The 12643-nt window shown below is 51.0% G+C and overlaps 1 protein-coding gene across 3 annotated transcripts in view; it reads right to left on the bottom strand.

Moving 5' to 3' along the window:
• The window catches only part of TATDN1 (TatD DNase domain containing 1), a 48186-nt gene that overhangs the window by 14260 nt on the left and 21283 nt on the right, over window positions 1-12643 (bottom strand). For 2 of the 3 annotated variants that reach the window (XM_078621013.1, XM_078621015.1), the window contains 7 exons: window positions 10982-11024; window positions 10391-10476; window positions 9833-9873; window positions 7097-7173; window positions 6496-6566; window positions 6257-6383; window positions 2573-3122 (listed from right to left, as the gene is read on the bottom strand). In XM_078621013.1, coding sequence (XP_078477139.1) covers window positions 3026-3122; window positions 6257-6383; window positions 6496-6566; window positions 7097-7173; window positions 9833-9873; window positions 10391-10476; window positions 10982-11024 — 542 coding nt within the window. In that variant the 3' untranslated portion in view covers window positions 2573-3025. Of the gene's footprint in view, window positions 1-2572; window positions 3123-6256; window positions 6384-6495; window positions 6567-7096; window positions 7174-9832; window positions 9874-10390; window positions 10477-10981; window positions 11025-12643 lie in introns of those variants that run through there. The other variant, XM_078621014.1, reaches the window with a different exon arrangement.

Below are 12643 nucleotides of genomic sequence, written 5' to 3'. Positions count from 1 at the left end.
CACCCAAGGATCAAGAGCCTCCTGAAGAGAAGAGCCCGATGGGCAGAGCTGTACCCTTGGCAAGGGTCGGCTCTAAGCTATACCAGTGAAGACTGAAGAGAAGAGCCCACGGGCAGAGTCGTACCCCTGGCAAGGTTCGGCTCCAGCTTACATACCAGTGAAGACCAAGCTTCACTCTAGAAGGGTTAGAATAGCCAGTGAGAGGCGTATCCAAGTCAAGTGTGTGCCTCCTTGTTCAACACTACACAATGCATCCTGGGTTTAACCTGCAGGCTGGATTGTGAGGCGCTCACAAATCCCTGAGAGATCTCAACAAATTCGCATCGGTGAGCTCTTCATGCAGCCAATGCCGCGTTGGCTGGGTCATGTAGCCTGCATGCCCAGCCACCGCATGCCCAAGCAGCTTCTGTTTGGCTGGATAGAGGGGGCTAAACGGGCATGGCACGGGCTGGAAAAGAGATGGACGGATGCGGAACAGGAGGATGTGGAGCTGAGTGGACTTTCCAATCACTGGTACCAGTGGTGTCTGGATTGGCCTCTGTGGGGGAGGCTCGTAAAGGACGCTGCTACTGGGCTGCTGGAGGCAGTCGCCCTCCAGTAACAACGGAGGGCAGAGGAGTGACGAACAACGAGCGGAGCAGCGGATGGCTAAAACGCACGCAACTTGGCACAGTAGGGAGCACTGGTGGTGCATAGGCCAGTCATCTCAGTCAGTTAACTCATGGCAATTGGGTCTGTCCCGTGACCTCCTGCCAGTAGCGAGCCTTTCAACACTTCAAGCGGCCTCAAAGTGCACCTGGCCTGGCACACAAGCAACACGGCCGTTGTTGTTGGTGGCAGCGATGGAGAACGATGGTGTAGCGGTTAACGCTATGCTGCACTAAGAATCTGGCGGTCCAAGTTCAATTCCCCCTCATGGCCAACATTAGTGACGATTACCAGAACCGGTCGTGGACCTCCCCTAGGTCGATTCAGCCTCAAATTAATACCTGGTGCAGTGTCTAAACATCACCACTGGGGAGACAAAGGCGGTCGGGCGTGGTGCTGGCCACCCACCCCCTCGTGTGCCGTGTCGGCCTTGAAAGGCGCTGCTAACTAACAGCAATTGCCCCAACAATCTGTTTAAGGCGACACAGGGGATCTTTGATGATTGTGGAGGTGGTGGAGGTAGTGGCTCTGCTACCTCGCATGGCTGCCTGCAGTGTCTGGAGGTAGTAGCAACCGCAGTTAGGGTTGGTGGATCACACACAGATGGGCTTTGAAACGTCCCTTCTACCTGTGGGTGGGTATTTAGGAGCCGTACCCTTGTCTTTGCCAGGAGAGAATGCAGTACAGCAACGTGGACTAATCTCCATCTGTATGGGGATAGAGCGTTTCCCCCTGGTGCAAGCCATGGGTTTGTCTCCGAGTATCTCTGCTTTCCTCCTCCCACGTGAACACCAAACACAGCTCGTCATCATCAATAGGATCAACGCACCTTACAAATAAACCATTGTAGCAGCAGCAGTGGCAGGACACTCCTAAGATTAAGGGTTAGAGATAACCTGCGACTCCTGGATGCAGCAATACACTCATTAATTTTCAGGAACAACGTTGTGAATAAAAACCACAGCTGTGGTCGCTTGCCTTGTCATTCCCGGTCTAAGAGAGAAACGCAGGTTGAATGTAAAGAAAGCTTCTTATGTTGATATATCTTAGATTGAAACTACATTATTAAACTAAATGATGTTTTACTTTACCAGGGAAGGCCCACTACTGAGCTACGTAACTCTTTCAGAAGCAAGCTGGCCAAAAGTAATTGCTCAACGAAGCGGTTTATCATCACGTGGAAATGTATGGCAGCCAAAAGCTCTAAACGCGTAGAGATGTCAATTTTTTACGTGGAGGGTTAAACCGGAGGACCCGAAAAAAAGTCCACGCAACCATGGGGAGAGAGACGCAGACTCCAAATATACAGCAGGCCTCAAGGGTCGGGATCGAACTCACGACCTTCTGTAAACTAGGCGAAAGAGTTAACATCTCCTAGCCACCGCGTCGATTTATATTGCAGTGCCTTCTTATTCCAAGGTACTTTACATAAGATGACATTGGTTGAGGTACTAACAAATAGTGTGGTTGTTGTTATTAAAAGTGGTGTAGTTATTATGACAGTTTAGTAGAACATGTGGGAGTGGTTAAGGAAGGGTTCTGATTGTGTTAGAGATTGGGGTAGTGATAGGAGTTTTGGGTAGTGATAGGGGCAATGATAAGGGTTGGAGTAGTGATAGGGGTAGCGATAGACGTTGGAGTAGTGATAGGGGTTGGAGTAGTGATAGGGGTTGGAGTAGTGATAAGGGTAGTGATAGGGGTAGTTATAGACGTTGGAGTTGTGATAGGGGTTGAAGTAGTGATACGGGTAGCAATAGACGTTGGAGTAGTGCTAGGGGTTGGAGTAGTGATTTGGTAGTGATAGGGTTAAGCTAGGGTAGAAGAGATGGGGGTTGTGTTAAGGAAAGCTGCAGGATGTCTGAGTGACTGTGAGTGCTCGGTGTGCATCTAAGAGGACAAAGCCACGTCGGAGATTTCCCCAGAATCTGTGAGCGTGCATAATTTTTATTCCTGAACAAACACAGCAGATTCCATCGCGGAGATGGAACGAGGGGAAGATGTATTGAGCAGGAGATGGAGCGAGGGGGAGATGGAACTAGTGGGAAATGGAACGAGGGGGAGATGGGGCGAGAAAGAGATGGAACAAGGGGGAGATGGGGCAAGGGAGAGATGGGGCGAGGGGGAGATGGAACGAGGGGGAAATGGGGCGAGGGGGAGATGGGGCGAGGGGGAGATGGGGCGAGGGGAAGATGGGGCGAGGGGAAGATGGGGCGAGGGGAAGATGGGGCGAGGGGGAGATGGGGCGAGGCGGAGATGGGGCGAGGGGGAGATGGGGCGAGGGGGAGATGGGGCGAGGGGGAGATGGGGCGAGGGGGAGATGGGGCGAGGGGGAGATGGAAGAGTTGAGCGGAGTTGCTGTAGATGGTTCTTCATGAGGCTAGAGGCGGAACAGCTGAGTGGAGTTGCTGTAGATCGTTGCTGCGAGTTCTGATGGATCCTCGTCGCGAACAGCTGCGATGATTTCTAGCACTTGACTGGAACAAGGTCACCACCACCATCACCAACATCACCACTGTCAACATCATCGTCAATAACATCAACTAGATCATCATCATCACCATCACCATCGCCACCATCAACATTATGAACATCATCGTCATCACCATCAGTAATCACCTTCCCCACCACCATCAACATCGCCAGGAATATCAACAAGAATTGTGTATGTGTTCAGTGTATTGTGCATATATTGTATGTTTGTTGTGTAATTGTTGTATATATTGTGTACGTGTGTTGTGTGTCTCCTGTGTGTTGTATATATCGTGGGGAGCAGTTAGCATGCTTCCGTTGTGTGTGTGTGTTATTTACACTCTGTATGTTGTGTGTGTGTTGTGGACACTCTGTATGTTGTGTGTGTGTGATGTGTACACTCTGTACATTGTGTGTGTGTTGTGCACACTGTACGTTGTGTGTGTGTTGTGTACACTATGTATGTTGTGTGTGTATGTCTCCTCGGTGGTGCCGGACAGTAACACTATGGTGCCTATGACCATTGCCAATTCCAATCATGGAGCACGTTGCCACCACAGCAGCTAATGGGGGTGCTGGATGGGTGTGAGGAGCTGGTAACGCCTCTACCTTCAATTGAATTACAACGAAACCACAAAATAAATATCTAAAAAAGTTAGTGCCGGAGACTCTGGGAGGAACAGGAGTCTATGGCACTGCCTGGCCGAACCCTATTTGGTAGAGCCAGGACACGGAACCCATACCCTCGGGTTCCTCCAGAAATTGCAAAAAACCACTGCGAGTGGCCACATGGAATGGTCGAATGCTCACTGCGGAGATGTTGCCATTCCTCTGTTGTGAGCTGGATCGGTACCGCCTGGATCTCTGTGGTTTTCGGGAGGTCCAGTGGACTGGCTCTGGCTTCAGTCACCATGAGGGGTTGAATCCTCTACTAGGGGCCAAACAACAGGGTGTGGCTGTTCTTTTGAACAAAATAATTAAGGGGGTCATGGGAGCGTAGCAGTGAAGTGTGGAAAGTTGTAAGCCCCAGGCTACTATGGGCTTGCCTCCCCATCAACGGGAGGCAATGAACTGTGGTGGTGGTTGCTTACGCCCCCACCAAAGATGAACATCAGTGGGAGGATGCAAGCAAGGTCGATGAGTCAGATGCCTTCTATAACATCCTGTCTGAGGTGCTAGCTAAAAAGTGGCCCCTCAGGATATAGTCATCCTTTTGTATTACTTTAATGCCCGAGTAGGTCATGACGCTGACACCTGAGCTGGAGTGATTGGAAGGCATATGCCAGATCAGCTCAATAAAACATGGGAGGCTGTTAGTCTTCTGTGCAGCCCATGGACTTGTAATTACCAATACGCTGTTCCGGCATCGGCACATCCACACATTATGGATGCACGCCGGGTCCAGGCAAGAACATCCACTGGTGCAGAACAGCGGATGCGGGCCCATGTCCTTGACACGAGGACCTACCATGGAGCTTATCTGCCCACTGACCATCGGCTTGTTATCTGTAAAATGTACCTGCCATTCTTCCACTCCGGTGGTTGATGTACATCTAGGACCCCATTCAAACCCACAATGGCCTGGTCTCAGCTAGCTGATGATTTCTCGCACCTGGGGTTGGCATCTTCCTCCTCTCCTGATACCGAGGGGAAATAGGCCAGGTTTAGGACTGTGGCTCATGCAGCTGCAATGGCTGCTTTAAGTACATGGTACAAACCTCCCGAGAGACCCTGCTGAGGCTACGGTACCTCAAATATTGGAAGCGGTCACCCCATGTGCGTGGCTAGCTGAAGTGGCATCTGTTGATGAAGTACGGAAGGCAATCCAGAGTCTAAGACCAGGAAAGGTGCCGGGCAGAGATGATCTCCCAAGTGAAATTCTCCACCACATCAACTCCCCATTGGTGATGGGGCAGTTGTAGAGAGTGGAGAGCTTCCCATAACTGGGCAGTGCGCGTATGGCCGGCTCCGGTTTTACAGCAGGGGTCTTACTCCAAATCAGTCGAGAGGCATTTTATTTTCATAGGCTGCGTAATGCTGTGTGGAAGCTCCCTGGGGTCTGTGGCTCCACACAAAGCTTCGAGTCTTCTCGGCCACGGTCATGCCCTCCCTTTTCTATGCTTATGAAACATCACACACCTAATGGCAGATCCGTGTTTAGGTTATTTGCCTGATTTGTGAGCTCCTCACACAATCCAGCCTGGTTAAACTCCTCACACAATCCAGCCTGGTTAAACCCAGGATAGATTGTGTGAGCAGCTCACAAATCTGGCCGGCAAGACTGCATTGGCTGGGCCACGTACCCCGCATTCCCCAGTCACCACATGCCTACACGGCTTTTGTCCAGCTGGATAGAGGGGGCTAAACAGGCGCGGCATGGGCTAAAGAGAAGATGGAGTGATGTGGTACAAGAGGACGTAGAACTGAATGGACTTGCCAATGACTGGTACCAGTGGTGTCAAGATCGGCCTCTGTGGAGGAGGCTCGTGAAGGACGCTACTGAGCAGTTCGAGGCAGTCGCCTTCCAGAAATAATGGAGGGCAGAGGAGCGACAATAACGTGCGGAGAGCCGGGCGGTTAAAACGCAGCAAGCTGGCACAGTAGGGAGCAAAGCTGGTGTGTCTGCCAGTCATCCCAATCAGTCAACCCATAGCACCTGGGTTTGTCCCGTGACCTCCTGTCAGCGAGCTTTCAATACTTCATGTGGCCTCAAAGTGCATATGGCCTGGCACAGGCTCCGCGGTGATGTCACCGCCATTTAGTGGCGAATGGCGGTTGTTGTGGCAGTTGTTGTTGTTGGAGATCTATAGTGTAGCGGTTTGCGCGCTGCACTACAGATGGAGTTCGATTCCCGCTCATGGACAACAACAGTGATGCTTATCTGAACCGGTCCTGGGCCTTCCCTACGTCGACTCAGCCTCAAATGAGTACCTGATGCCATGTGTAAACATCGCCACTGGGAAGTCAAAGGCAGCCGGGTGTTGTACTGGCCACCCACCCCCTCGGGTGTCATGTTGGTTTTCATAGGGGATCGCTAACAGCACTTGTCCCAACAGTCTGTTCAGGCTATACGGGGAATCGTTGTTTTTGTGTGTACGTATGCGTGTGTATGCTTGTGGGTATGCGTTGTGTAGGTTACACGATGAAGCAGGGCTCGTGTCTCCCTTTCAGCGCCCTCCCCTCCTCCCACTTCTTGCTGCAGGGGAAGTGGGTGGAGACGAAGGGGAACCCAGCGTGGAGGGGGCGCACGGAGCACCACGGCGCATCTATCGCAGCACACCCCCACAGCACCATCACAGCCGTTAACTCGGTTCATCACATTCATCACCATGGTTACCACACCCGTCGCTGTGTTTCCACAACCGTCGCCATGCTTACCTGTCTCTATGAGAAGGCGCTCAGCCGGGATGCTTTTGATGGCGTCCAGATTCTCGCGCGTCTTCAGTGAACTGGGAATAACAACTGCATCACCATCTAACCACAATCACAATCTTAGCACAACCTAAACACAACTTGACCACAACCTAACTACAATCACAACCTAACCACAACCTAACCACAACCTAACCACAACAATAACCTAACCACAACTGAACCAATCGGGCTTTGCGTGGTACTTCTGGGGGGGCGTATGTGGCTGATGGGATGTGTCCGGTAGTGGTAGTGGTGGTCGTGGTCGTGGAGGTGGTGGTCGTGGAGGTGGTGGTCGTGGAGGTGGTGGTCGTGGAGATGGTGGTCGTGGCGGTGGTGGTGTTAGCGGTGGTAGTGGAGGTGATCGTGGTGGTAGCGGTGGTAGTGGTGGTAGTGGTGGTGGTGGTCGTGGAGGTGGTGGTAGCGGTGGTAGTGGTGGTTGTGGAGGTGGTGGTCGTGAAGGTGGTGGTAGCGGTGGTGGTCGTAGCGGTGGTAATGCAGATGGTAGTGGTGGTGGTCGTGGTGGTGGTGGAGGCAGCGGTAGCTGCAGTGCAGGGGGGAGCTGTACCAGCCATTGATGCCGATGAAAAGTCCCTGCTCCACGATAGCCGCTGCCTCTTCCTTGCTCCCATCAAACGAGTGGACCTGGTGATAACAAATTACAACAGCTGTAGACTGTTCTGGCTATGATAATAACAACAATCACAACCAATAATAATAACACAGGAAGTGTTTAGATGGTCAAACGCAAACTATGTTACCGCCCTATGTTATTACTTCATCCTTTACCCTTGACAGATATGTTGGGGTTTAACAAGGACAGGGTGAGAAATGAACAAGTGAGCGGATGTCTCAGGGTGGTAGAAATCACAGAGAAGATGACAGAGAGAAAAGACTGGTGCGGTTTCGTCATGTCGAGAGAGACGATGGAAAAAAGATGTCGGTCAGAAGATGGCAAGTGATGCAAGGGGAAGGAAAGATATCAAGAGGAAGAAGGCAGATGAAGAGGTGGGGGGGGGGCATGTGATGCGATCGGACATGGTGGCCCGATGAGCAGAAAAAAAGATGACGCAGGACAGGGCAGCATGGAGAAGGTTGGCAGGGGACAGCAGAACACCCCACACGAGTGGGACAAATGCGTGGAAGAAGAAGATGAAGACTTTTCTCCTTTTCCGGCCTGTTGATGCTTGAAAAACGGGTCCCAGAGAGAGAGAGTGGCGAGGACGGGAAGAGGGCCAGGGAAAGGGATGGGGAGAGGGACAGGAGGAGGCAGAAGGGTGGGGAGAGGCAGACGGAGAGGGACGAGGAGGGGAGAGGGCCAGGGAGAGGAGCAGAGGAGAGGGATGGAGAGAGGGACGCGGAGAGGCAGAAGGACGGGGAGTGGGTGAGAGGTACGAAAGGAGGGGGGGGGGGGAGAGGGATGGATAGAGGGGAGAGAGGAAAGGGATGAGGAGAGCGGTGGGGAGGGGGCCACCTCCTCCTTAGAGCTCGCAGGCTCAGTAGAGCCGAGCCTGGACAGCAGCAGCAGCTATAGCAACTGCTGGTGCTACTACCAGCAGGGGGCGCTCGATTGTTTTAGACGGAGCTAGGGAGCCATGCCTGAGCACAGAAGCTGCGTGGCAGGGACAGGGGCAGCGCAACAGTCGTCCCGCATAGAGATGACATGGAGGAGAGCTTGGCATCGACTCCCGGGCTCCTGAGTAGAGTTGCTGGCCACCCACCCGTCCGTGTGCCACAGTGCCAGCTTTTATAGGTGCTGCTGCTCGCTAACAATACTTGCCCCAATAGTCTGTTATGGCCATACGGGGGATCTTTGTCATTATTTGTGCATGCGTGCTTGAATTGGAGGCTCTGCTACTGAACCTGAAGCATGCCACTAAGAGGTGGGGCCTTTACCATCAGCATCAACAAACCTTAGCACCTCCCTGGGTATTTGTGTCATCAAACGCGCTGTTTGGAAGCTTACTGGTCTATCACTGCACACGAAGCTTTGGATCTTCTCGGTCATCTGCACTGGTTTGAAACATTCGGGCTGGTCTACCTACGATCCATCCAAGATCACAGATCACTGATATTATCTGGACACAGTCCTATCATCAGTGAGCTCCTCTGGTCGGCAAGGCTGCATTGGCTGGGTCATGTAGCCCGCATGCCCAGCCACCACATTCCCAAGCAGCTTCTGTTTGCCTGGACAGAGGGGGCTAAATGGGCATAACATGGGCTGGAGAAGAGATGAACCGATATAAAAGGAGGTTTTACCCTTTCTGGCAATAAAACAGATGTTAAGATGTTAAAACACCAAACTGAAACCTTTTGCAAGGAAACATGTCTGTATTAAACATATATACTTGTGATGAACATGCAAACAAAAAAACATGTTCTGGTAGTATATGCATTCTCTTTGAAACTGATTGGTCTTCTCCAAAGACAGCTTTCTTTAAAGCCTAGTCTCAAACAGTGTTATACCAGTAAGAAAGCTATCCGTTTCAAAGACAATGCATATTCTACCAGAGCATGTTTTTTTTAGCATGTTCACCACAAGTATATTTGGTTAATGCAGATATGATTCCTTGCAAAAGTTTTCAGATTGGTGTTTTAACATCTTAACACAACTGTTTTATTGCCAGAAAGGGTAAAACCTATTCTTATATTTGATACTGGCAAGGGAGGTCCCATAATGTAAGTGGACTGATATGGTACAAGAAGATGTGAAGCTGAGTGGACTTGCTGAAGAATGGCACCAGCGGTGTCAAGATCGGCGTCTATGGAGGAGGCTCATGATAGACGCTACTGGGCAGTTAGAGGCAGTTGCCCTCCAGTAGCAACGTCGGGCAGAGGAGCGATGCTCACAACAACGTGCAGAGCATCACACGGCTAAAATGCAGAGATTTGGCACAGTGGGAGCCACAGGTCAACCCTCAAGTCAACCCATGGCACCTGGGTCTGTCCCGTGACCTCCTGTCAGCGAGCCTTCAAGTGGCCTCGAAGTGCACCTAGCCTGACACAAGTGTCGTGGGGCGATATCAGCCACTTCGATGATTAGCTATCATCATGTGTGGCCAGGTAACCTCTGAATAAAAGCTAAGAGCTCAGGGGATATAAGCTGGTAAACAATACAATTATAAAAAAAAGGTTAACTGGCTAGATGTGATTTTCCATGTGAGCATTTTTTTCCAGAAATAAGTCAAAATCAGAACTTTGAATTGATTCTACAGATCTACACTCGAGATTATTATTGATATTTATTACTTCCCTTAATTCGTGTCCCCCGATCCAGATGTGAGCGAACCGATCTGGCACTCACCACGCCGCCCGTGAAGCGATCCCTGTTTCTCCTCACGATGTCTGTCACACGCAGTCACGCGCACGCAACACACAGCAAAAGACAAACATCGGCCCACATCGAGCCTTTAACAGACTTGTTGGGCAAGTGCTGTTTGCGAGTAGCACCTACGAAAGCTGGCACAAACACAACAACAGCCACCATTCGTTACTAAACGGCGGTGGACGTCACCACAATGCCTGTGCCAGCCTACGTGCACTTTGAGGCCATGTAAAGTGTCGAAGTCTCGCTCGCAGGACATCAGGGGACAGACCCAGCAGGTGACATGGGTTGACTGACTTAGATGACTGGCAGATGCACCACCTGTGCCCCTACTGTGCCAAATTGCTGTGCTTTGGCTGCCCCGTGCTCCATGAGAGCGAGTGAGTGTGTGAGTGAGTGTGTGAGTGAGTGAGGATGTGAGAGTGTGTGTGAAAGTGTCAGTGAGAGTGTGTGAGTGAGCGAGTGTGTGAGTGAGTGTGAGAGCAAGTGAATAACTGTACTTGGATGGGGCTGCACTTGGAACGGGCTGAGTCTCACCAAGGAAGTCGCTGTGTGAGTTCCTGCAGTGCAGGAACATGGGGAGCCGAGTTTCCTCGGCCACCTCAAACTGCTTCTCAAAGAACCTACACACACGGAGAGATGCGGGGAGATGCGGGGAGACGCAGTCAGACATGGGGAGACATGGAAAGACACACGAAGATGCGGGAAGACGCGGGGAGACACGAGGAGATGTGGGGAGATGCGGGGAGACATGAGGAGACACGGGGAGACGCAGCCAGACATGGGGGGACACGGGGAGACATGCTGTGTGTGCTGTATGTCTATTGTATGCTGTGTGAGCAGTGTGTCCCCGTGTGTGCCGTGTATGCCGTGTGTGCTCTGTGTGCTGTTTGGCCCCGTGTGTCGCCGCCTGTGCTCTTTGTCCTCGTATGTGCTGTGTCTCCGTGTATCCACGTGTGTGCTGTATGTGCTGTGTGTGTTGTGTTTCTCATGTGTGATGTGTCTCCTGTGTGCTGCGTGTCCCCGTGTGTTCTGTGTGTCTCATGTGTGCTGTGTGTCTCATGTGTGCTGTGTGTCTCCTGTATGCTGTGTGTCCCCGTGTTTGCTGTGTTCCCGTGTGTGTCTCACTTGAGCTGCGTCTCTTTGGCACAAAACTGGAGCCGGTCGTAGTCTGAAAACCAAAGAGCAGAGAATGAGAATCATAATCTGTGTTTGTACTGCAGGAGGAGGAATCTGATGAGCTATAAACCTCTTTTTCACAGATGTCCAGTTCGAGGGGCACAGGGTCAGAAGAACAAACACACAACACACAAACACGATGGGAGTGCAAAGTATAGGAAAGGTAAACAAATCACGTATGCAGTAAACCCTTGTTAATTCGACACATATGGCCTTGCCGAATTATCTAATTTTCCTAATTATGTACAATTGTACTCCCCAGTTCCACCTGCCCCAATAAAAAAAAAATCCTAATTTGTTTTCGAAAAATGTATTTCCAAGTAACACTTATCATCAGTAACCAGCGCTGCATGCGAAAGAGGACGCGGTATGTTGCATGTGGTAGGTCACAGAGGTTGTGGCGGGGAGCTGAATGCACTTCGCATGGACTTACTGTACTGTATGTTCACTTTATCACTAAATTATGACTTAAACACCAAATTACACGAACTTAAACTTAACGTTTTTCACTTAACAATTAATGTTTACTTAAAGACTACATTATTTTACACTTTCACACCACATTATTTCTATTACTGCTTTATGTAGGTGTAGATGACACTTCTGAGTAGGTTGGCTTGCACATAGCGCATAAACAAGGTAAAGTTCGAAGCAGCAGGTCTGCACTAACGCTCATCACGCGCACCACCACCAGACTGCGTCATCGTTTTGGCCGTGGCGCGTTGCGTCGCTCTACGTGCATGCCGAAATTGAACCATTCGGTACGGCAATTTGGCTCACGGCGAATTACTAATACTGGAAAAATGCCGAAAGCGCAGCCGTGCCGAATAATCCCCAATTATGAATTTGCAAGTAACGAATGAAGCCCACTGAACTGTTAGCTTTTTTTTTCAGAAGTGACCCGGCCACCACAATTGATAGCTCAATGAAGTGGCTTATCGTGTGCAAATTTATAGCAGCAAAATAATAATTTTTTTAAAAAATCCATGGGGAGAGAGACATGCAAACTCCACACATACAGCAGCAGTCAAGGTCGGGATAGAACCCACGACCCTCCTGCATACCAGGCGAGGTAGTTAACATATCCTAGCCACCTCGGCATCAGGATCAGGATCCCACGACATCCTGCATACCAGGCAAGGTAGTTGACATCTCCTAGCTACCTTGGCTTCAGGATCAGGATCCCACGACATCCTGCATACAGGCGAGGTAGTTAATATCTGCTCGCCACCGTGGCGTCAGGGTCTGGATCGAAGCCAAGGCCTTCTGCATACCAGGCGAGGCAGTAAACATCTATCCACCATGGTTTTAGGGTTGCGATCAAACCCACGACCTCATGCATACTAGGTGAGGTAGTTAACATCTCTAAGCCACCGTGGCTCAATGCTGTGATGAGATACCGCACCCAGCACCTGCACACAACACTGATGCCACCGTCGCTCCATCTCCTCCTGTGGGAGGCGCTCCGTTAACAGGTGGCTGCTCCATCATCAGTTCCATCCCTCTGCCTCTCAGCGTGATCACCATCAACATGGTCTGTCCACTACTGAATGGAGATCACTGTAGTTGGGTCTGTCTACCCTGTGTATGGCAGGGGTGGGCTGGCGGGGG

This window comes from Lampetra planeri, chromosome 77 (assembly GCF_965212315.1).
Source record: "Lampetra planeri chromosome 77, kcLamPlan1.2.h2, whole genome shotgun sequence".
Taxonomy (NCBI): domain Eukaryota; kingdom Metazoa; phylum Chordata; class Hyperoartia; order Petromyzontiformes; family Petromyzontidae; genus Lampetra; species Lampetra planeri.
Note: the sequence above shows the minus strand (reverse complement) of the source record. Positions and strands in the feature narration are given on the sequence as shown.